The sequence below is a fragment of the Microtus pennsylvanicus genome, chromosome 7 (assembly GCF_037038515.1).
Source record: "Microtus pennsylvanicus isolate mMicPen1 chromosome 7, mMicPen1.hap1, whole genome shotgun sequence".
Lineage (NCBI taxonomy): Eukaryota > Metazoa > Chordata > Mammalia > Rodentia > Cricetidae > Microtus > Microtus pennsylvanicus.
Genome location: NC_134585.1, coordinates 98,007,210 through 98,034,080, shown reverse-complemented (window position 1 = coordinate 98,034,080; position 26,871 = coordinate 98,007,210). Strand labels below are relative to the sequence as shown.

The 26,871-nt window shown below is 36.7% G+C and overlaps 1 protein-coding gene across 1 annotated transcript in view; it reads left to right on the top strand.

Annotated features, from left to right (window-relative positions):
- Window positions 1-26,871, top strand: part of Dpyd (dihydropyrimidine dehydrogenase) — a 745,624-nt gene that overhangs the window by 578,498 nt on the left and 140,255 nt on the right. The window contains exon 19 of the mRNA XM_075981504.1: window positions 24,122-24,264. Coding sequence (XP_075837619.1) covers window positions 24,122-24,264 — 143 coding nt within the window. The remainder of the gene's footprint in view (window positions 1-24,121; window positions 24,265-26,871) is intronic.

Sequence of the window (26,871 nt, the reverse complement as noted above, 5' to 3'; positions counted from 1 at the left end):
CTAGGACTGTCATTTCTAATAGACAAACCACAGCAGAAGTCCCCCTTCTCTGTACCTTCCAATCTTCTTGCACCTCTTATACCTTTGTCTATGATGTCCCAGGAGCTTCAGTACAGGAATTCTGCTGTAGCCTTATCAATCAGTATGAGCATACCAGGATAAACTGTTCTCTTTATTTTGACCAATGTGGTTAAACTGTTCTCTTTATTATGACCAATGTTTTTTTTTCTATGATGGTCTCTGTTGCAAAATGAAGCTTCTTTGACAAGAGGTAAGAGCTACAAGTAGGCCGCCCTTCAAGAGCGGAACTAAGATAATAACAATAGACATGTGAACATGTTAGGGGAAATCTCATGGGCCTCAACCCTAAGCAGAAAGGAAAAAAAAATAACAACTGCTGAAAGATAGGAAACTAAATATAGGACATAAGGCCCCTATTTAATCATGTGATGTTAAACTGTCATCCCAGAAATCATGAATGTTCAAGCAACACTAAACAGACTCAGCATTTTGTATCTATATAACCATGCACTTACATGCATGTAACGTGTGTATGTTTGACCATAATCATAGGGGAAAAATGCGGGCCTTGAATTTAATTATAGGGTGGTATGGGAAAGGGTGGAGGGGAGAAGGTGTTTGAGAAAGGAGAGTGAAGGGAGAAATATTAATTTTAGCTACACAAACAAATGGAAAGAGAAAACCCATCAGAGCTAAGATTCCCCCATCAGAACTAAGCAAAAAGAAGCTAGAACATGATCCAGTTCTTCCTGCTGCTTTAACACGATGGATTTCCAATTAATGCAGCTTTGCTCTGCTTTCACTTTTGGATGTTAGTTTGAATTAAATAGTCATGAATCACATCAATGTGATTTGTAGCTACATTAGGAAGATAAGACATATGTAGCACTTTGATCTCCAAATCATGGAGGTAACTTTTCAATCATCACAGATAGGTTTAACATGTCTTGTTTTAATTTATCATAATAAAGTTTCATCTTATTCAATTATATAGGTTATTTTTATCAGGCTCAAAAAATGAAAAAAAAAGAGATTTCCTGTTTATATTTGCTATGCCAGAAGTGTAATGTGGGACAGGCAAGTGCGTTACAGCACGCACACACACACACACACACACACACACACACACACACACACACACACAATCTGTCCATTTCATGTTTTCTTATATATCACCATAGAGGAGTCAAGTTTTAGCATAAGACTGATCCTCACTGTATTTTCTCAAATGCCATCACTTTAATGATTCAACACTTTAAACAATAAAAAAAAATAATAGCTATAAAAGCTTGGAATTTTCTCAGCATCACTGTGGCATGAGATTCTTTAAATTGCAAACTATTTGTTTTTAAGTTTGTAGGAATCATTACCCACCATCTCATCTATATTACACTTGTTTCTGAATTCAGATTAACATTCTTCTTGAGCTTTTCTTTGTATTGTAATCATAGTGGGGAAATTGTATTTCAAACCTTAGATAAAAGCCTTAAAGTGATTTCATGTGACAGAATTTTATCTGGGTTTCAAAAACCCTAATAATGGCATCGATAATTCTCCTATGCAATTTCTCTCCTTCTTGTTACCATAGGAGTATGGAAAACACGTTTCTGGCATAAAAAGCTAAAAGGGAAAAAAATCTGTTGTCTAATCTGAGTATTAGGAAAAAGATCACAAATCCTGCTCTAGTATTTTGTATTTAAGCTAGTCCTGTGAAGGCCCCTGACATGCCTCCTGGGAGCTCAATATTGACAAGCATGCTTTGCCAATCAAGCTCAAGCTTGTTGAATTAACGGAGCTCAGGCCTTGCGCTGACACTATTCCCCAAGACTGAGAACTCTTATCTTACCCCATTTTCTCTGGCTTTGCCGCTGACACCGTACACTTCAAGTAGAGCTTGCAGTGTGTCTTAAATTCTATGGCTGGGAATTAGTTTGGTTTGAGAATATAGCAGTCCTCCTATGTTCACAGTGCAAATCATAAATGAAGTAAACCACATTGTCCCCTCGCAGCATAGATATAGAAGGAAATGGCTAAAATCAGGCCTTATCTTCTCTATCAGAAAATGCCATATAATTTCAAGTTCCTAAAGAGAAAGAAAAAAAGAGTGATGGTATCCTGTATATAGCTTCTAGGGGAGTAATCCCCAGATTGTTCATCCTTTGGAGGATTTTCAGTTGTTTTGGAATTTCAAAATGGATTTTTATTAACTCTTGAGAATGGGGATGATGAAGCTGATGGTATAATCTAATATTTTTCGGGGCTTCTGATGTTCTGTAGAACATTTTCCGTGCTGTTTCTTCTTTAACTCTTTGAGATGATGTTTTCCTTGGCCTCATCTCATATAAGTTGAAATGGAAACCCAAAGGTTTAGAAATGTGTTTAACTATGCCCAGGGTTCTGTAGAGCTGACCCTAACTTTCCTTCCAGTACACAGATGGGCAGTCAACATGCAAACATTGCTCCTTCCCCCAAGAGTTCATATAAAAGCAGTCAGGTGGGCATTGCTCATTCAAAATATTTTTCTTACTTATTTTAAAACAAAAAGGAGCATGATGGGTGAAGATAATGGAGTCATTAGCCCTATAGGTTTGGATATTTAGTTCTGCTTTTAAAAGATCAGAAGAAGAGGGAGAAGGAAAAAAAGGGCCAAGCAGGGCGACTAGAAACGACAAGAGGTTGCTAATACAGATGTTATTCCCTTTAGGAAATGCAGTTGTTCCATAGTGCAGGCATTATTGGGCAGCGGTTGCATGAATGATGCAAAGACCTTACTGAGATGAAATGTCAGAAACAGGCTGACCAGCTGATGACCTGGACCTTTACTGTGAGCTGAAGATAATACCAAGAATCAGATTCACAGAGCTGTTATGGGGGATAAATTAAGTCCTGGATGCCAAATGCCTGGCCTGGCCCCAGTTCTCAATTCTAAGAACATGCTTTTATCTTCTAAGGAAATTCATACACTTTGCTGTCATCAGAGATGCTTCTGGAGCTACTCTCTCCAGTTATTTTCTTTAAATAAAATAGCTCTTTGGCACAATTTCTCTTCTAATTTTTCTTCTTGGCAAGTTAGGAGAGAGAGACAAATTGGCTCTTCATATACATATTCTTCTTTTCATCCATTTCTCAAAGCAAATTGTCATATCTCTATCTCTGTTAGCAACTGTGGTTTGACACTTAATTGCATAATATGTGCCATGGAATTTCGAAAATAATTTTGAATGGGTGTGATTTCTAATATATAAGTATAGACAAAGAGTGTAATCATGGTGGCAACATGCTGTAAAGGTGAAACTCCATGTTACAGTTCCCAGCATGTCTAAGCACTTACTCACCCTGCTCCTCTTCTCTCTTTCCTCCTTTCTATTGAAATCCCTCTCAGAATCTACCTTAACAGAGACAGAAGATCAGGAATGTCACCAATAGCTTGTTGGCCAAACTTGTTAGTCGTTGAAGACTTAACATTGTCTTAACCTAGCAACTATCTATAGCCTGACATCCAAATCTGTGACCATTGTACAAGCAGTATGGTGTCTCTGTCCTCACTCCCATCCTCCTTTCAAAATGTGGTCACCTACCTGAAGGAACTCACCTTTTGCCTGAATTCTCGAGTTGTCGATTATGACCATATGACATTTAGATATGCCACATTAAATACTATGTTCAGTCTACAGATTTTCTCTATAGAAAAATGCAGTTGAATTTATGTAAGAGAACTATTTTGTCTCTTTTCAATAGAAACTGAAGCTACGCTCTGGAAAACTTAAGTCAACATTTTTGGTACCATATATCTATATATCTATAAATATATCATTATTACAGTTCAATAAGCTACTTAAACATTTTAATTTTATGTTAATTGTAAGTTATCAAATATCCTTAATTCTATTATATACATTTGAAATAAATATAAATATTCTCAACTCATATTTTTAATAACAATTTTAGTGTAGAGAATGTTCAATTAAGTGATTAGTGTTGCCATACCGAGCCACAATACATGTTCATGATTTTTTATATTCTCCTGTATCTTAATTTTTATATCAGCAACGAACACTTCCATAAACATTTTCTTCCTAAAAATATGCATACATCTTAAATACTCTATATTTAGAGATGGTTGTGGCTAGTTACTAAACCATTAGTGTATAAGTGTTCTTCCATAGCAAGTTTTCACATCTGTCATGTGACATTTGGATGCCTATAGTACTCATTAGCTGTTTCTATCATTACTGCAAAGCAACTGCTATTCTTGAAACTGGTTGCTCTTTAAGAATAAAGCAGCAGTATTAGGTGTTGCCAGCTCCAGGGAATCAGCGTGTAATGTGCTACACTTTTTGTAAGGTGATGATACCTACATTCTTAGAACTAATCATTGCTGAAGAAAGTAAAAGGGTTTGCCCTCCCATGAGGCCCTTTCCATCACCTTGGATGCCATTCAACTATGAAAATGATGATAGTTTTTTTTTAATCTGCCAAGAACGACAGCGGTGAAAGATAACTTCGTACGTATGTAACCAGATGTACACATAGCTGTCGGTATTAGCTCTTGTCCACATCATCCTTCAGTCTCAGTCTAGCTAGCCACATTTGCAAGACAGTGGGGGAAAGGATGTGCATCAAACTAAAAGCACAAATCTCTCATTGCGTTTTAATGTGAGCAGAAAGGAATAGTGTTACAATAATCATTTTCTGTATTGCGATTTTCCCAAACCATTACATAGTTCTCATTTTGTTTCTTTGACCTTGAACTTACACATCAACTTTGTCTCCAATTCTCCTATGCGATCTCATTCTCTGCTCTTCTCACAGCCCACAATAGGCTGGATATTTGCGTCTATGCTTAACTGATTTTTCCATCATTACAGCTCCTGCCATCATCATTAAGAAATAACAAAGGGGGTGGGGTGGGAGGAGGGGAAGGATTGGGAAAGGGACTAGCTATGTAAATTGAGAAACTATTCTATTAAAACATCTTAATAAAAAATGAATAAAAGAAATAGCAAAGGGTACTCATAGGTACTACTAGGTATTCTCATTTCAACTCCAGATGTTCAATATTTGGTAGGAAAAATTGGTCATAAAATGAGAAAAACTGGGAAAAATTAGGATTTGTAATCAAGTAATGAAATAATATTCATATCACAGCTTATCACTTATTTTTGAAGTAGCCTTAATTCTTTTTACCTAAAGATTGTTCATGAATGATAACTTTTCATGGAATTGGTATGCCATGCTGGGAGGTTAGAAAAAGAATTGACTTTTTCAAGCCTTATTACAAAGAGGAATTGAGAGAGAAGGGTTTGACTATCTGTGACTGTAAGCCAGCAGCCCCACCCAGGAATGGGAAGTAGACACTAGAACAGGTATTAGGGATCAAATCCAAGCGTCACCTTCCCTTGGCCAACTTATTCGGCCACTTTAGACTTGATTGTCCCACCTTAAGAAAAGGGGAGAAATTAAAATACCCTCTATGATGCTGTGAGGAATTATTGAGTTTTTGCACAGCACTAAGAGAGGAGTCTGGTCATGGAAAGCAATTTTAGAACATGTGCGCTTATTGTGTTTATGAATCCCTGACTTGATTCTCCCTGAAGACTTTGGGTTCTATTGTGTTCCTCTAGTAAGTGGAGCCATGAAAGGAAACATATGTCATGTCACAAAAAATATCCAAAGCAACATATTTCATTCCTAACTCATTGTTCAGTCTTGCCCTAGAGCCAGATGAGATCAATGTGATGTTGGCAATGCAGGCAACGACATATGCGAAGTTTACCACAACTTCACAGTTACTTAAGGTGTTAATATGAGACCTCCATCTTGTCTCCTGATTGTAGTATCCCGAGCCCAAAGCTCTGACATAAAATCTCTGATCTTATCCTCCACACCTTAGCCTCTTGACATCTTCATAGTGAATGAGATTATCTCTTGTCTGGATGAGTCTTCTGGAGTAGAAAGTGTTGAAATAAATGACTTACGACATAAATAGTGTTAAAATAAACGTTTATTTAAGCACTTCATAAGTCATGAGCCATTTATTTTAACACTTTTCACCTGAAGTGTTTAAATAATAGGTTTTATACAGGGATGTGTCATCCGCTCTGTTTAATATAAAAGTGAATATGTAAATATATCCATCTATCTAATCTAGATTTTACACCCTTTGACTGCCAAATAGCGTGGTTGCCATAGTTTCTGGAGTAACCTGAAATTAAATTTTCTCTCTTTTCTGTTCAGTTGATAGACAATTTGTAGAGCATAAGGTGATTGGACATCATTCCATTAATGGACAATTGGCTAAATACCTTCCAGGCTCCTAAAACAAATGTCAGCAAAGACTAGAATGGACAGTTCCCTGCTTTCTCAACTAAAACACCTTTTGTTTTCTGGAAAATACCAATTTTTTTCTTTTGTGTTTCAGTTGAATAACAACCTGTTTGCAGGATTATTTGGGATATTTGCACCAATAAATTAAACTTATTGAAGGAAACAGTGTAGCTCAGAAGTCAAGAGCTTAGATGGAATTGAGATTGTTTGTCTGTTGTTTAAGTGATAAGGTATGTTACTGTTGTTACCAGATAAATACAAAAGCTTTTCTGTGTTTTATGAGATTAAAGGTAGCATAAATGAAACCCGAGGAAAACACTTTATGCATATTGAGTCAATTGGTAAAGACAGACGGGATTGTGTTTACATCTCAGTAGGAAATTGCAATCAATAAGAAGAGTGATGGAGTTAGAATTCAAGAAATTCTTTCTACTATAAACAAGTCTGTGCCTTTGTTTTTGCCAAATAATATAGACTCCTGGATATTTTTATGTGAGCAATAAGAATCCAAGTGTTACATAAGTGATATTTCTAAAGGTGATTTGTTGTTTTATGGTGGTTTTTACATTCACAGGAAAGCTGAGGAACTAGTAAGAGTGTCATGATGTGATTTCCACTCAGTTTCTATTACTTTTAATTATAAGGGACACTGTATTTTAAGAATGTGTCAAACTAATGCCTTGTAGTGGAAAGTCATTGTACCAAAGCCTATGATTTTAAAGTCTTAAAAGAGTAAGGGGAGAGTTGCAAATAAAAGCATTGTAGGCTAGAAGGAGTACATAGAAATGGGAAAACAAAAGAAGGATGTATTAAAGGAGAAACTTTAGAAGAATCTTAGATCGCACAGATCCTGATCATGTGTGTGTCTGCCTGTGAAGCAATTCCCTAACAAATCCTACTCTGGAGAGATGCTGGATTTTGCCTTCAGGATACTTCTAAGGGAATAACTAAAATCTGAGAAATAAAAAGTGCTTCAGAAGAATACAAACACTGGCATTCTTGTTTGCCAAGTGACATTTTCCAATGTCTATAAATGCTATTGATCTCAAATTGTAAATTATTTTACTTCTGAACACACCATGTAGAGTTATTCCAGCGCTGTTTGTGTGAGCTTGTAATCATTGATTATAGCATTAGACTCTCCATAAATGTGCCATTGTGAATAACGGGACTTGTTAGCATATTGTTTGCCTACAATCTGTAGTTGCTAGCTGGTGGGGGCAACCACATACATGCTTCTGACATTCTGTTCCTGCTAGATGTTAGGAATATTCTCTTTTTCCCCCTCAAACTTTTAAATTCTCTGGCAAGTTCAGATTTCCACAGCTTCCTTAAAGAGCTTGAGTATTTACTGATTATGGATACTCTGAGGACTCCAGTTATGCTCTGTAGCTTATAAATAATCTACAATACAAACCAAGGTACTTGCTGCCACATCCCACCTGTGAGCATCCATTACTTCCACTTTCCTTCTTATTGCATCCAGGAAAATCAACAACAATGTTCCAAAAAAGACACACATTGTGATTGCCGGACCTATTTACACTGAGTTTCAGGTACTCTTTAAAGGCTTTGAAGAATTATATTATAATCTGATTTAAGTCATCATCTTCCCAATGACAGAGAATTCTATGGAGAGGGAAGCAACATATAGCAATTTTGGCAAAACATACTAAAAATGTCTTGCTGTGAAGTAGAAAAGCCGTGTTGTAGCCATACTCAGAACATCTGCCATGCCCAAGGCCCAAATCTAAATGGTCAAGTGATATTTGGAATTGGGCTATGAATTTAGGCATCTTTGTGATGAAATACCTACAGCAGAACTAAAATGTAAAAGAGCTCCTATAAATGAAGAGAAACATATGCATCACATTTTGCTTTGATATGTGTATCCCCTATGATGGAAATATCCTTTTCCCACCAAATTGGGCCCAATAAAAAGCTTATGCAAGCATAAGTTATCTAACAGCCATTTGGCAGTGAGTTAGGTCAGCCTGGGTTGTATGCATGCCAACCTGCTTAGACATAGATGCCAATCAACAAAGTAATGACCTCATTTTGACAAGAGATTGAAATTTCATCAGAGACCATAATGGGTTGTAAACGTGATGTGGAGCAAAGCTATTTCATCACAAATACGTGGCACATTTAACAAAGCTGTAAGCCAAATAGTCTTTAAAGATGGAAGTGGAAAGATGGACTTATGATTACAAGGTCTTAATAGGAATAACACTCTTGTGTGTTTTCTCTCTTGTTTTGTAGAAAACATACATGCTGACTTACCAATTTGAATATAAAACATAGAAACAGAGAGTCTTACTATATATTGATAATATAGATGATCATTTGGTGACAATTTTGAAATTTGTCTCTGGAGCGTCACATAGTTTACCAGTCTGCACATGGCCCAATGGCTTTTGTGACTGCCTGCAACTGTGCTTGTCTAGATACAGTACATAATGTGCTAGTTAGGAAGTTAACATTTAAATGTACAGTTCAGCCATGGTGTCTACTTCTAGATTTGACCATCTTTGTTCTCCATGCATCCATTTCTAAACAATCCGTGATATGTCCCCAGCCAGGCTGGTGTGTGAATTGGTGAGCATGATCCTCGTTTATACATGCTTAGAATAGTTATGTGTCCCTTTTCAAACAGCATTGCTTCCAAGAAAAATTCATGGAAACTGAAACAACCAATGGGCCTACTGCATCTTAAGACTCACTCCTTAAGGGTCATGTAGTCAACACCGGTGTACCTCCCTGATATACTGCAAACAATGGTCTTTAGTCCTGTTCGACCTTGTCATTCAGGCACACAGATTCATCTCCTATTTGCAAATGCCAAGGATTCTTTTGCATATCACAGGATGAGGTCTCTGCAATATTATAACCATCCAAAGATGCCATAGAAATGGATCTAAGTAGGCAGTGATTGATTCTTTCACTATTTTCTGTTTATGTTTTTGTATTTCAATGTAGCGTGGCTGTGATGAATAAGAATGGCCTCCATAGGCTCATATATTTGAATGCTTGGTCATCAAGAAATACCACTACTTGAGAGGGATTAGGAAACCTGGCCTTGGAGTGGTATGGTCTAGTTTAAGGCTCTTGTAACTTAAATTAACCTGTTTCCCCTCATCTACATTTGACCACTGGGCTTTTTCCTTTATTTCATTCTGTGTACCCTATTTATCCTGCTTCTTCCATGTCTGTCTGGATAGTAGCTGGATGGATGGATGGCCCCAGGTGTCTCTTTTTCTTCCTCCCTTATTCTTTCTTCTATATTTAGAGCCTAGATTCCTCATCCTACTTGTTCTCCCTGCCGACCAGTCCTGCCTATTCCTCTACTGCCTACCTATTGACCATTCAGATTATTAGTAGACCAATAAGTTGTGTTAGGCAGGTAAAGTAAAACAGCAACATATCTTTGCATAATTAAACAAATGAAACATAAACAAATGTAACACATGTTTATATAGTTAAACAAATGCATCATCAATAATTAAACAATTATTATGCAACACAAGTATACATGGTTAAAGTGATATTCCACAACATTTCCCTTTTTCAAATAAAAAGAGAAGTTTTAACTTTAATGTAGTAAGACTGCATACATAACAACATTTAAAAAGTATGAATTACATTTACAATATCCATCCCATTTGTATTTGGCAAAGTCAGAAAAAAAATGCTCCATTATTTAACCTATTTTAGAAAGTCCAGAGTTTTGTACCTAATTTACCTTCTGTCATAACTAAGAAAAAAATGTAACCATAGCGATCTAGTCTTTGACTACATCAAATACCCCAAAATATATAATATTAATTGAGAAAACAGGAAGTGAGTGCAGTACAAGTCACTTCCAAAATAAAATGACAGAGACATTTGGTTGACTGTACGGTCACCTAAATTCATATGCAATGTTAGGGCATTCATCTTTGGCCTACAAGTCTAGAATATCTGGTAGATTTTCTGCAAGGCAGGAATTTTGAACTACCTTGTCATGACAAAGTTTGGTAACCCTTTTTCTTGGTGTTTTAATTGTCCAGTTTATATAGTGTTCTGTCAGCAGTTAAGCCGAGGGCAGTTTTGTGCTCAAATGGCTAGTTTTGTCACAATAAAAGCAAACTCCATATGGAGGTGCTTTGATTCCCATCATCCTGTTATGAAATAGATTGTTGCTGCCAGGAACAGATATGTCTCACTGTCATGAAAAGCCCCATGTTAACAAAACATTTTAAATGCCATTTTCTCTAGGTCTTTGAAGCACTTGAACCTGCTTTTTCAATCTAAAATATATCTTTGCATGATTTTAAAAACGTATCTAACATAACTAAAAGTTTGAGCGTTGTAGATGACTAACTATTAAGTTGCATTTCTTAATTATCCTTAACAGTTTTTAATAGTAGCTTTCAAGGAATAAAACTTTATATTACATTTTAAATGAACTTTTATAGATACAATACCTTAAACAAGAGTAGAAACATATATGTAGTGTAACAAAAATAACCTTAAATTTATATCACTATACAAAAATCCATACTGTTGTAAAATATTTGAGATGAATACTTGTCTTTTTATCCTATATGCCTATATCCTAACTTAATGATGGTAAACATCCATAACCTACTAAATGATCAAAAAACATCCCCACCAACTCTTGGGCAATATACTTGCTAGATGGCTTCCCCTTGTGTGAAGGTGATGACATCATTAGGGAACCCTGAGGAAGTTGAGATAATGATCAAGTACTTGGAAAATCAGTTGTAAAATTTGCTGTCCAACCTCAGAACCATTCCCATTCAAAAGAATCAGTATATCCATCACCTGTCAGGTTGAAAGAGATATTAAAGAAAGAGTAGGGGGAATCAGGGAGAAGCCATGTAACTGCTGCTGGAGACAAGTGTGCCAGAAGCTTGCTGGTAAGCTACAGCCACGTGGTGATACATAAATTAGTAGAAATGGGTTAATTTAAGATATAAGAGCTAGCCAGAAATATGCCTAGTCTACTGGCCAAACAATATTGCAAATAATATAGTTTCTGTGTGATTATTTTGAGTCATAGCAGCTGGGAACAAATGAACAGCTTACAACTACATGCGCTAAATTTTATTTTTTAATGTACTTGTTAGATTTGTATGACAGAAATGTAATAGCTACATAAAATGGTTTGAATTTCCCCTCTTTCTGCAAAAACTCATGTAAAATTTATGTTATTTCTTCCTTGAATGTAGTTACTCTATGAAATCATCTGAGTCTTTAGTTTGCTCTGTGACAATATTTTTTATTTATGAATATCATATCTGTACTAATTGTGGATCCTTTTTTAAAATTTGGTTTTCTACACTTTGTTGTCTCAACTTTGATCAGATATAATTTGCATTGTCTGGCCCATCATGTCAATTATTATATTTATTGCATAAAATGGTTCTTATTGTTTCCATATTACCCTTTTAATGTGTTACGATTTGAATTGATGACATTCCTCACTAAACACTCTGTTTTAGCCATTACACCTCCTGCCTTACATTGATTATCCTGTTCCATTCCATCCAGTTCTAAATTAGATGCATTTGAAGTTCGTGTCCATTCAGTTGCTTATTGAAGTGACTACTGGTTTCTAGTCACCTATTATTTTGAGGAGAGTCTTTTGCCCATAATCAGAATCCAGAAGCATTCGGCATCTTGTGACTCACAAACACAGAAACATAAATTCTGTGAGGTAGACTGCAGCTGTGAAGCTGTCCTCTGCTCAGTGAGGGAGGGGTGCCAGCCTGATGGCAGAAGCTCTTGTGACCTCACACAACATGAGCGTTCCTTATGTCATTCGCTGGGAACTTCTGAAGTAATGGAGTGTTCAAGTCCTCTCCCTTGATCATGTATTCATGCTCTAATGTGTTCATGCTGCAGATTCCTCCAGTGTTTATGATATTTGATAAAGTATAAATTCATATGTGGCAATGATATATTCTGGGACTGATGATCGTTGGTGAATGTTGAGTGAGTGGATGTTTTCCTCTTTTCTACTACATGAATTCTAGGTTCTGAACGAGCAGAACATACTATTCTTAACTAGTCAGTCTAAGAGAAAACTCTAAATGTTTTTACCAAAGAAGAAAGATGTTTATATGAACAAAGGCTACATGCACACAGATAGATCATACTGTAAACATACAGTAGTGTATGTTCTCTTAACATTGTTTTGAAAAATACCTTTAATAAGAACAGTTACATTGATTTATTAACATTTATGAATTTCTATTTAAACAGCAATATTTTATTTAGGTTTCTTCATTTTTCTTTTTGAGAGCTTGATTCAAACTTGATTATCCTAATACCAGACAATATTTCAAAGAATAATTTAAAAATCAAATGGAATGAGACAAAGGAGAGGGCTCATTTGGTAAAGAACTTGCAACACAAGCATGAGAACCTGAGATGGATCCCTGGTACCTATTAAAAAAGCAGGAATAGTGGCCTAGGCCTAGAAACTTAGTACTGGGGAGGCAGAGACAGGAGGATCAATTGCAGAGACTGGCTGAGAGCTAGACTAGCTGAATTGGTGAGTTTCTGTCCCAGATGATAAGGTGGTGAATAACTGAGAGCTATACCTGCTGCTGTGCTCTGGCCTTCACATGCATGCACACACAAATGTGTGCATGCTTGCATACACACACACAAATACACACAAACACACATGATCACGTGCACATTAAATAAAGTACCACACAACAATGAATGAATGCTGTACCTGGAGGAGAAAGATATCTGGTCCTTTGTCTACTGGACAGGATCTCAGCACACCAGAGCATATGTTTTTCCCATCCTGAGGTTGCTATTCTTGGCTGTTAATTGTTTCGCAAGCCTGGTATGTCCTTTACCAAATCTGCAAGTGTTCTTACCTTGGTCTCAGTGCCAACTAGTCATATATATCCTAATTACTAATCCTAGCTACCTGTCTTTGCAGATCTCAGCTAAATCCTACCTACATAAATCTCCCAAATACCTACTTTTACTAACTCAGTCCTCCTGTCTGCCACTCTGCCCCTGTTGGCTGTCATATCATGGGACATCTGTTCATGTATTGCTCATGTTTCTGTATGATCTCCCTCATCCTTGCTTGTTTGCTGAGATCACCTCTACTGCTACCTTTGGCTAACCAGATCTTTGCTGGTTACATGAAATAATTCTGACAGAAAAATAATTCCCCATATTTTTTATCCAACTGAAATTAAGGGAAAATTTTAATGAATCCACAAAGCAACTACTAATAGATACCTTCCCTTCCAAGGTTACTTATCTGTTTTATAGACATTAGTGAAACTCAGAAGTTGAGACAAGGGACATTTTTGAGAACTGTCTAGCACACAGAAGAGAGAAAACCATGGGCCCTTTGCTGTGCAGCCAGGTTTCAGCAGACTGTGACGGATGCAGGTTCATTACAGTGCACAGAGATTTACACATGTAATTCACTGAGAAGTAACGCAGAGAATGCATTGCTAAGATATGAAAGGAAAGGTTGACACTATAGCAACGGCTACCATGGACACCCTGGCCATGAGTCCACCCTCAGGGAAAACAGCACGGATTTCAGAAAGAAAAGAAGTCATAGCTTTCCAAAGAAAGAAACAATGCAATCCTAGTGGATGTGGAGCTCCTCTTGTTATTTCCTCATTTGCCCTCAGCAAGATGCTCACTTCTGCTTACCCTGTGTTCTCCCATGGGTAAAGAGTCGTTCTGGACGTGGGTATTCTCACCGTCATTAGAATCTTCCTTTCTCCTCTGCAGAAAACCATTTCTGGGTGCATGTTTAAGGACAGCTTTCTATAGAGAGTGGTAATATTTGCTCACAGAAGGAATACCTTCTACACTGAGTCCTGCAACCCTTGCTTCAGAGTGTCTTTTTAAAGTACTCTCTCTGTTTAAATTTAATAGTTAAACATTTAACATTTACAATCTTACAATCAAAAAATGTCACTACCAGGCCTTGTGTGTGTGTGTGTGTGTGTGTGTGAGAGAGAGAGAGAGAGAGAGAGAGAGAGAGAGAGAGAGAGAGAGAGAGAGAGGAGGAGAGAGAGAGAGAGAGAGAAAGAGAGGAGAGAGAGAGAGACAGAGAGAGAGAGAGAGGAGAGAGAGAGAGAGAGAGAGAGAGAGAGAGGAGAGAGGGGGGAGGGAGAGAGAGAGAGGAGAGAGGGGAGAGGAGAGAGAGAGGAGAGGAGAGGAGAGGAGAGGAGAGGAGAGGAGAGGAGAGGAGAGGAGAGAGAGAGAGGGAGAGGGAGAGGGAGAGGGAGAGGGAGAGGGAGAGGGAGAGGGAGAAGGAGGGAGGGAGGGAGGGAGGGAGGGAGGGAGGGAGGATGGTTATTGTGAAATAGAGAAAGCCCTTCGCATTCAATCCTAGTAATGGATTTTACTGTGACATCAATGATTGTTTCATCATCATGAACATTATTTGGCCACACAGTGCTGAATCCCTTACAGGAACAGCTGTGTCCTCAGTGTCCTCATCTCTAAAGTGGAAATAACGCTTCCAAGACTGACAGCGATGCTGTGAGCAGATAGATAACATGGACGCTTTTCTCACCACCGGATGCTAAGCCCTAGACTTGATATCTCCCCAGACTTTGAATTCCGCTTCTTTTTTTTTTTATTATATGGAAACCAACAACTTAATCACTGTGAAAGTCTCAACGAGTTTGACCACCTGCAGACAAGAAACACTGTCCTCTCGTTAGTGGTTTCTAGCTGAATGCGCTGCTAAAATGTCACCTGGAAAAGAGGGAGAATTCTGTCCATGTTAAAGACAAATACCACATGAAATGCAAAAGCCACTTACAGTCTCCCTTGACAGCTCACCTCTACTGTGAAAATGTAGACTACTTTAAAGAAAAAAAAACCTTCCTAAATGTTTAAGGTTGATAGAAAAAAATTCAGAGATTTTTACTGTGATGAATATGTAAAACCAATAGCATAAGTATGGCATATATTGTAGCTGTATAAGATCTTAATTTACAAAAGCCAATAACCTGAATTAATAATCCAATTTTCATCTATATTTCTGGAGAAAAAGGATGTTTTCTGTATTTTCTACCATGTAAACTGAAATCCACCGAGAAATACCAACAGTGTACTCATTTCAGGGATCCCTATTCTTCCGGCTCTGTTTTTCCTCTGTGTAAACATGTCTACGACTGGATTTCTTTTTAAATCTGCATGTCCTCTCTGGCCATACTGAAGACGTGCATTACTGTACTGTTTCATTAAACTGCTGTGTTATCAGGTAATTGTTTAAACATAATGCCATAGCACTATCAAAAGGAAAGGTGAACTAATGGCATTTGCAAATGTCAGGGATTATCTTAACACTTTTATTATAGTTTATAAAAAGTAGGTTCAGGGCATTTCATGGCAATTATTTCTACAGAAATTGGTTATTTAAATAAATTGCTAATTATCTGAAGATGACAGTATTGAAAAATGCCACTAATGAGTTGTTTAATAAGTGTAGCTTGTGGTGGCCACCTACAGGTGAAAAATAGAACATACAGACGGGGCCCAGTAGCTGCTATGCTTTCTCTTCTGGTAAGAGAGGCAAAGACCTTGAGCCCCTCACACTAAGGGTTCCACACCAGGAGTTTCCAAAATACTCACTGGTGATTGCTTCTGTTTCAAGTCAGGTTTCACTTGTCTTCTGTAATTTCTATTGTTGTTCTCAGATATAATTATCACCGGTTTTAGCTACTGTGATGCTACAATGTAGCATCCCAACTGAGACGCTTCTCAGGTGAAAGAGAATGCTATTCATAATTACATCAGACAATTATGAATCAGCATAGGTATAATAAACAGGTACTCTCCTGGGAAAACTAGGCCATATGGTCACTCTCATAGCAATTATGAACTGCGCTAGCTCTAATTTAATTCCTATCCAACAATTAATTCATTGTTAATATTCTTGGTTTATCATACCCGGGTAATACATCTTTATTAACTATAAAATTAACTCATCCTCTGTAACTTAATTTACATTTGGACACCTAAAATGAAGAAGAAATATAACAGGATGCTTAATAACTAATAGAGGGAGATTCAGGTGCACATGCATTCAAATATTGAATCTACTCTTTCTGACAGATTGATCTTGGGCAAGTGCTATTTATTCTCCTTCACTGTCATTTTTGTATATCTCTATAAACAGAGGCAAAAATACCCACCTCACAGTGATGTTATCAAGACAATATATACAAAGTTCAAAGAAAATTGCCAACTAGAAAGTGCTCAAAGCAGTGGCACTGTATTCTGCCTACTTACTGCAAAAAGTCAACATGAATAACAGTTCTTTCATTTCTACGTTGACCTAATCACCAGTGTCTGTCTGGACTCTGCAGAGCATGTAAAATTGCTATTAAATCTGTCATGTCTAATAGGTTCACAGCATCCTCAAGGTTTGAGTTGGGAAACTAAGGTTTTCCTTAGTACAAAAGTCTTTCTATTCCATCTTTCCAGCTTCATCACCATAGATAGTCAAGAGATAGGCAAGTCAAAACATAGCTGAGTTCATTCACAGCTGGTTCAAAATAAGAATAGAAGAAGTAGAAACAATCGCATAGGCTGAGCAATGGGCCTTGAAGCCAGTGCCGAAATCAGCCACAAAACACATAATAAACCTTTCTTCTTAGCTACCTTTAATTTTTAAAAGTTTTTTGTATAAAAAATTCTTTGAAAATCATTCACATTCACAATGTATATTTATTATCTCTGCCCTCCACTCCTTCCCCACAACTCACTCTGATGCCCCCAGCACATCTTTCCCCAAACTTTGTGGCTCTTTTTATAACCCAATGAATCTAACTTGTGCTGTCCATACGTGCACGGGCATGGGTCATTCACTGGAACATGGGCAATGCACCAATGGTCACCTTACCCCATGCTCCCTCCATTGGCAGAGGCTGCTTGTTCATTTCCTGGCTGCCCAGACTCGCAAAACAATCAAACAGAAATCTGTATTAATTTCAATATTGTTAGACCAATAGCTTAAGCGTATTTCTGGCTAACTAATATCTTCAATTAACCCATTTCTATTCATCTGTGCAGCGTCAGGTTCCAGTATCTGTTTTCTCAGGCTGCTACATGGTGATTCACCGACTCTGCATACTCTTTGTCTCTCTCTACATCTCTATTCAGATTTCCCCACCTAGCTTTACTCTGTTAAGCCAGTGGCAGAAAGCAGCTTTATTCATTAACCAATAAAAGCAGCACATAGACGGAAAGACTTCCCACACCACCCACTCCCCCTAAGAAAAATAAATCTTCTTCAGTAGCTGTCAACTTGCAATAGATTCTCAACTGGAGCCCGGAGTGTTAGGATGCTTTTTCTTCCATGCTGGGATATTTACTTAGCTTATCTTGTGCAGGTCTTTTGCAAGTAACCACAGCTGCTTTGTGCTCATGTGTATAGCAGCCACGATATATCCAGAGGCCAGAATTTCCTTATCCTGCAAGTCTTGTGCTCTCTCCATCGCTTCTCCCATGATATTCCCCAAGCCTCAGAGATGGGGATTGATATAGATCTCCCCATCAATGGCTGAGCACATTGTCTCTCATAGTGTAGAGGGACAGGGAAGGGAGCAAAAGACTGCTCATCTGTTCCACTCAGTTTCAAACTCCCTAAAATCATACTTAAAATAGTGGATGAGGAACCAAGTATGCTATTCTGAATATGCAGATAATAGACACATTGACCATCCCACACATTAAAACTTACTAGCATGGGTTTTAATAATATCTATTATTACATAGAAAACACAGACTTTATAAATATGGTCATTTTGTTTCTTGGCAGTAGTAGACTGTAAATATCTTCTTATCCAAGTGATAAAATAATAAAGGTATCAGTAGCAAAGACTGAAAATTCCCTTTCAACTCTGTCTATATTAAGCTCATCCTATTTTATGTGAAACTATTTCAGCAGTTTAAAACCCAACATCCAACCCACATGAAAGCGTCTTGTGCAGAAACTTAGGTAGTAATGGAGTAAAAACTTGTTTTCTTCTGCTGCTTGTGCTTAATTACCCTTGCATATTTCAGATTGCTGCATGTTACTCTGAAAGGTTTTTTAAACATGGGTGAATTTACTAAGTAGCACAATGTCTCATAAGTATTTAATGGGTTTTTACTGTTTTTGTCTAAAAACAAAAGTGAGACAAAGAATGGAAGGAAGAAAGGGCAAGAAAAGAAAGAAAGAAGAAAAGGTAAGGCAAGGCAAGAAAAGGAAAAGGACTAAAATACTTTGGGGACCATTTTTGCATATGTAACTATACCTATATACTAATGTGATAAACTTCTTAAAACGGAACATGTGGGTGCAAAGGCATAAGTGTGTGTGTGTGTATTTGTATTACAAATTACATTTTAAATACAAATAAATATTTAAGCACAAAAATTCACATTTAAGTAGGGGACATGAGATAAATATTCATAATTTTGTGGGTTATGAACAGGCATGGATTCATCAAGGGTTCCCAATCAACCCCATTAATATTAAGTCATTGTCCTTATATTTTCATAAACCTACCTCAGGACCCAGCTTAATGGGGTTTTTTTATGCTGAATTTTCTTTGGCATCAGCAATAATATTCACTTCTAGAAACTAAATCAAGCGCATGCTTTCCATAAAAGGTATCACTTAAAGCCCGTTCACTTGCTCTATTGTTTTTGGTATCAGTGTCCTTGTTTCCAAACAGGGAAGACTTATGTTTAAGGAAGTTAAGGAGCTTATTCAAAGTCATGATTCTATTAAAAATCAAGCTCAGGCCTATGATTTCTGGGTTTGAGATCAGCACTGCCCTCAGTATTCCACAGCCCTATTTCTCTTCTTCTTCAAGACGACATAAAGATGCCATTCTTCATAGTCTCTGTACTCTTAATGCCCAGTCATCATGGGGGCATGGGTACCTTCATATCACAAAGATCTGCCTTTCAGTCCAAGTCCATCCCTTCTTAAACTGGCTTCAGACATGATATTTCAGCATAAGCTTAAGGTTTCATGACATAAAAGTTTACAGGATGCTGACCTGTGGAATTTTCTCCAGCCTCTTCCACTACTGGAAGCTGATAATCTCAGACATGAAGGTGTCTGTTCTTTTCCTTGGTGAGCATTATTAATTTTATTGCTTCAAATAAAATCCCTGGAATCTCTTAGGTAGAGTTGTTGAACATTAATTGACTACGGGCATGTTGAATATTCTTGAGATGCAGATAAACATAGCAACAAAGATATTAAAGCTTCAAAACTATATTTTAATAGCAACAAAATCAAAACATTTTAATAAGAAAACATTTGGCTTTGGGAAAAAACTAAAATAGCTTCAACAATTTTGTATGGTTTTAATATTCTTCATTTCTCTCCTTTGATTTCATATTTTCACATAACCCTCAATCATTTTAGTGCATCAATTTCTGGTTGAATTATGTTCATTTTCTCAGATGATCTTAATCCATGTGTAAAGATGTATTTTTAAATAGTTGCCCTGCACATGTTTATCAGTATATTAGCTTCATTAACATTTTAAACTTGTTTTCATGAAGCATAAATTTGCTGCTTCTTGATTTAAAGTGTATTTCATAAAAATCAATCTTTCAACCCTTAAATCTTTGAAATTCCCGATTTGTTCATATTTTTTTCCTTCTGGGTGTTGTTATAACAATTAGATAGTCTAAATTCAATTTCAAATACATTTGTTACCCACTTAATTCATTATATTTTAATTAATATAAGCAAATTAAAGCTGCATTTTTCTTTTGTATATGCAGTGAGTACAAATGAGTGTTACAACCCGGCTTCTCTTTTATTGCCAGGTTGAGCTATTATCAGGGAGTTTATGTGGACTTAGTTCTATCAATTAATTGTGTAATCATAGCTATCTTAGGAGTCAAATGATGAGGGGAAAAACAAACAGAATTAAACTCAATTATTCAAACTTCCAGTTATCCAAAATTAGCATACATTCCACACTATCTTGCCCATTAAAAAATCCCTTTTCCCCTTCCATGATTCAGTCATGCGAAGTAAATCTCTCCTCCCTTTTCACCAGAAACTTTTTACTTCTAACATCATTAAAAATCTTTTTATATTGGGTTAGTGCCTGGGTCTTTTTTGTATAAAAGAATTTTTAGTGTACTGATGTTGGACTCTGAGGTTTATACATTTAGAGGCAAAGTAATCTGATCAATATTATGACACTGGTCAATGACAACTGTTAGAAAGAAGAAAAGGGGAGGACATGTCTGGTCCTTTTGGGATATCAGAGAGTATAAAGGTCCATCCAAATAGGTGTCACGCTTTTGTCTTTTTGAAAGAATCAGTTTTATTGCATCACAAAAGGCAGGACAGCAACATAGAGGCCAACATGAAAGTGAACTAAGCACATGCTCTCTCCGAACTCAGTGGTCCTTCAGAGACACACAGGTCAGCTTCTCAACCTCAGTGTTTATGGGATGCCTTGAACTACACTAAATCCACCCAAAGAAAAATTCCATGACATTATTGCAATTTTCCTTGTTTCATTCGTGCCAAAATTGAAGTTCAACATGATGAAGGAATCTTCACAACACCAACACGGGCTGTAAGCAGCATAGTTAGTGTTTAAACCTCAAAAGTTGGCACCAATGCCTGACTGTTGTTGTTACAGATGGTAATTAATCCTCACTTTGATTTCTTCATAAAAGTCATATTAATAAAATATATGGCATCAATAAATCATGATTTTGTTTTCTGCTGCCCAAAATGTCTGCTGAATCTTATGTGCTCTGAAATAATCTAATAAAATAAAAATGGCTGCTATTTTTGAGTAACATGAATATACAAATTGGATTTAAATTAGAAAAAAAGACATACATGTTTGAAAATATTTTGTGGACAGGTCTATGAATAAAAGAACTTTAAGAAAAAAGTCTAAGTCATAATGTGCTCTTACATGGATTCCAAAGCATAGTACCACAATAAATAGTGTTATTTTATTTAAGATGGTATCTGAAGAAAACTGATATTCTTCTCAAAAGAAATCACTTTCATTAGCATAATTCAAATTCTTTCAGTAATAAAAATCATTTTCTAAGACATAGTCAATCTGGAAATGTTCTGTAACATTTATCAATGATCTGTAACTCCAACACATGAACTTGCATTTAATTTATGAGTACATGAAGGTTTTTTGTATATTTATTAGCATATTTATTATATAGAAAGTTTAGTCTAGCCCATCAATGACTCCAGGAGTCAACTTTTGTGCAAACCGGAATTCTCAGTCAAATGTTGCAAAACAAAGCTCTGTTTCAGCCCTTCCTTTCCTCCCTCCAACCATCCTTTCCCCTTTCCTCCTTCTCTCCCTCCATCTCTGTCTTTGAGCCTTCAGTCTGTTTCAAGATGCAGAGACTTAGAAAGACTTGAACTTTGTTGGAGAATTCCACACAACTGAAATAGAAATGGCTTGACGTAAGTGGATTTTCCATCAGGTTCCTCTGGCCACCCTATGTAGATGCCAGCTTAATTTAAATTATGTTTTATCTATTGGTTGATTTAGGTAGATAGGAATTCAATTTCTTGACTGAAACCTCGTCATTTCCCACAAGGATGGAACCTGTCTTCACATCTCTCAGGCTATCAAACTAACTTCGTCTTCCCTACTTTTTGTTCTAAAAGCAATAACCATCATAATGGCAATATTTTAGAAGTCACTATCTCAGCAGTTGGGGTTCTGGAAGTTTCTGCCCATTTTAACTGAAATACATGCAGTTCTGTTTAATACAGATACATGTACCTTGTTCACAGTGAGTTTTAGTTTTGACTGGAATCTATCATCTCTTTACTTTTTCCGTCTTGAAACAAGAGAATTTTTTATCTTCCAATTTAGCATGATCACTTCCTATATATATATACCTCTAGTGCTCTTTCTTATAATGTCCTAGTGGGTAAACTCTACTTTATAGAAATTATTTTCCATAAAAATACTGAGAACAGGTAGGTTATATGTCCTATTGAATCAATTATTTTTAGTCAAATGGAGTTTATAATAATATAAATAAAAGCTGACTTAATTCTTGCCCAACAACAGGAAGATCTATATCTTCACCTTTGGTTCACATTTTCACAGAGAATATAATTCCTCTTAATTAAAAAAAAAACAGGAAAAGATACCTTTATTAGTTCGAAAGGTTTCCATGGTCATTATGCACATTAGAAAAGTTTTAGAAACGGAAGAAAAACATGAAGTAGAAAATGTCGTATTGACCTAATTGAACGTCTTCAAATGCCAATGAGAATTTGCTGGCGTTTTTAACACCCATGTAATAATGTTGCCCTTTAAATGTAACTGGTTAAATTTTCAAAGCTGTGTCCTGGGATTTTGCCATTTGATGTCCATTAGTATCTATTGGAATATGCTGACAAACCCCTGTATACCACTTTGAAATTTTACCCCTTAGAGTTAATGATAATCTTCTAACTGTGAAGTGAGAAATAAACTATTTATCTGCTTAGTTCAAGTTTCCTATAGTCTCTTGGGTATACTAAATAAGGGAAGGAAATATTTCTTTATTAATTCAAAATAATACGTATATCAAGAACCCATTGATTCAGTATTATTGAACAGTCTGTTATGCTATTAGCTCTGTCTATCTGAATATATATATTACAGATTTTCTTTTAACTATATGCATCGTTAAATTTCTTTTTATTTTACCCACAGCATATAGTACTGAATACAATAGTTTACCTGTTATATTGTCCTATTTTGGTTAAAATATTAAGACAAAAAGGAATCATTGATAAATATTTGGCACAGAAGTAAAACCTGATATCTAGTTCCTCTTTTGTTTAACATAATACACTGTATTCTAAAAACCTGTTGTGGAATTCTGAAGTGTCATGTTCAAACAATCTCTAGGAAGGTAACAGAGACACAAGTAGGAATTTCCATACACATCTTGATAACAAGAAAGCATCCCTTATGCATGAATTTAGTTTAATATGAAATTGATATGAACACCCTAAGCAGAAAACTACTTCTTCGTAAAAGAATGTATCTGAAAGACCAGTTTTCAGTTCCCAACAAAATTGAAAGAAAGGTATAAAGATCCCTCATGTCCCAGCACCCCCCACATTTGTCCTCAGGACCCTTCACCTGAGTGCGATAACTCCTAAAATTGGGAATCTTACACCAGGTTGGCATTATTGCTCAGGGCCCACAGTTAATACTAGAGGTCACCCTCGGGCCTTTGTGGTCTATGGATTTGAATTAATATGTAACAACATGCACCTGCTATTAAAGTATCTGTCATGAGTTTCACTCTTCCAAGATTCTTCTAGTTCTGCCTTCTCCTCCTTCCTTCGCCAACCCCCTCTCTCCAAACACTGACCTTTTCACTGTCTCCATGGATTTTCCTTGCCTACCTACTGCTGTCATCACCATATAGTGTGTTCAGACCAAAAGTCACCTGTTGCAAGGAACATTCTATGAACTTCCTGGAAGTAATAGCCGCCCCCACCCCACACACACACAAGAAGTTCATATTGCCCAGATTGGTGGCTCGGCTTGAGTTGGTAGATACAATAATAGGACCCTGATCCAGGTGCATGTTTATCTTGTTTAGTGGACGCTGGTTTCAGACAAGTCCAATCATTTCATAATTAGAACTACCTTTAATTCAGAAAATAAATAGATGGCAATGTGTTCCCATGTTAGAAAGTCTGACCACCAAGCTTCCTTGTCTTCTGCAGGAACCGCCATCAGACCTATTGCTTTGAGAGCTGTGACCGCCATTGCCCGTGCTTTGCCTGGGTTTCCTATTTTGGCCACAGGTGGAATTGACTCAGCAGAAAGTGGACTTCAGTTTCTTCACAGTGGTGCTTCAGTTCTCCAGGTAGGGTTTATGTTTTCTTTTTCAGTTCTCAATAAAAGCATATAATATGACAGATATGTGTGCTTTGGAAACCTCCAAAGAAAGAGGTAGCAAATGAACAAAATAGTGACATCCATTTTTTCTTTTATTTGTTTTTTTGTTCCTTTCTTTATTCCTTCCTTCCATTCTTTCTTCCTTTCTTTATTTGAGAGTCTCCAAAAAATAATGTACTTTATTTCCTGTCCTACTAAATCAGGGAATACTTTTTCTAGTATATTAGTCCACTTATCTGTCCTAAAATAAAGGAGACCAAGTTCCAGATGCATATTATATGCTATCAGCTGAGAAACAATTGCTATGTAAAAATCTACATAAAGTGAGATATCTGTGGAGAAATGATGAACCAGCAAATGCAGCCAATCCAGTCTGATGAGAGTGCCTGGAGGGATGACTACATTCATCTCCTAACTTATTGATACACAGTGAAGTCTCTGACTTTATAACTTTCATGCTACAAAATACAAATCTGAGGAAATATCTTCCAGTTCCTTTGCAAAGGGATTCCTAAAAGCACCCACATAGATAATACAAAATTTGTATTATCATTTCATCTTAGATTTTATTCTTTTCTGAGAATGGCCTTGAACTCACAATCCTCATGACATTTACTTTTAAAGTTAGGACATTGTGATTACCCCCATCACAACCATGGGACTTTACAAGTTCCACCCTGCTCCCAAACTTGTCTATCCACCCCCTCCTCCTGCCCCCCTACAAACTCAATAGAACTATGAAACACAGCCTCCTGCCACACAGAGAGGACTGAGGTGAGTGACCAGCTGCTCAGCAGGACACCTCATTCTCTAGGCCCTTCATACTGTGGCAAAACCCTGGGCCCGTCCCCCACCTGTCTCAGCATCTTTAGATAGCCAACAGGTAAGTTTCTTGCAAATAGGCAGATACAAAAGCCCTGAGACACAGATAGTGACAGCACAGAGCAAACAAAGAACAGATCCCAAGACACAGACAGCCACTGCAAGGATTGGGCTAAGAGGCAAAGACACTGCTGGCATCAATTGAAGGAAGAGATGGGTAGTCACCAATGCAAGAATTCATTCAACAACCTAAAAAGCAACATGGTAACACTAGAACCCATTGGTCATACAATAGGAAGACTTGATCATCCTAACACAGAAGAAGAAGAAGAAGAAGAAGAAGAAGAAGAAGAAGAAGAAGAAGAAGAAGAAGAAGAAGAAGAAGAAGAAGAAGAAGAAGAAGAAGAAGAAGGCGAAGGAGGAGAGGGAGAAGGAGAAGAGAAGAAGAAGAAGAAGAAGAAGAAGAAGAAGAAGAAGAAGAAGAAGAAGAAGAAGAAGAAGAAGAAGAAGAAGAAGAAGAAGAAGAAGACAATTTTAAATGTAACTTTATGAAGATGATGGAAATCTTTAAAGAGGAAATGAAAAACTCCCTTAAAGAAATGGAGAAAAAGATGAACAAAAACTTGGAAGAAATTAATAAATCTCTCAAAGAAACAGAAGAAAACCAAGAAAAAACAATCGAACTAGTGATACAAACAGTTCAAGACTTCAAGTCTGAAATAGAGGCAATAAAGAAAACACAAAATGGAGGGAATTCTGGATATGGAAAATCTGGGTAAATGAATGGTAACTACAAAGGCAAGTATAACCAACAGAATGCAAGAGATGGAAGAGAGTATCTCAGGGGTTAAAGATACTATAGAGGAATTGGGTTCATTGGTCAAAGGAAACATTAAATTCAAGAAATTCTTAACACAAAACATCCAGAAAATCTGGGACACTAAACCTAAGAATAATAGGACTCGAAGAAGGAGAACTCCAGCTTAAAAGCACAGAATATATATTTAACAAAAGCACAGAATAAATTTTTTTCCAACCTAAAAAAAGGGTATTCTAATGAAGATACAAGAAGTTTACAGAACACCAAATAGACTTGATTTAAAAAAATCCCTCACCATATAATAATCAAAACACAAAACATGCAGAATAAAGAATGAATATTAAGAGTTGCAGAGCAAAAAGTTCAAGTAACATATAAAGGTAAATCTATCAGAACTACACCCAACTTCTCAATGGAAACCATGAAAGCCAAAAGATGTGTTGCAGACACTAAGATGCAAGCTGAGACTACTATACCCAGCAAAGCTTTCAATCACCATCGATGGGGAAAATAAGATATTTCCTTACAAAACCAGATTTAAATGACACCTATTCACAAATCCAGTCCTACAGAAAGTACTAGAAGGAAACCCCCAACCCAAGGACGCTAACTATACCCACAAAAACACAGGCAACAGATAACCTCACACTAATATAAAACCCACAGAAGGGAAACACACACACTACCACCGAAAAATAACATAAATTAACAATCACTGGTCATTAATATCTCTTAGTATGAATGGAATCAATTCACCAATAAAAAGACACAGGCTAAGAGAATGGATACAAATGCAGGATCCAGCCTTCTATTGTATACAAGAAACATACCTCAACCTCAAAGACAGACATTACCTCAAAATAAAGCATTAGGAAAAGATTTTCCAATCAAATGGACCTAAAAAACAAGCTATCCTAATATCAAACAAAACAG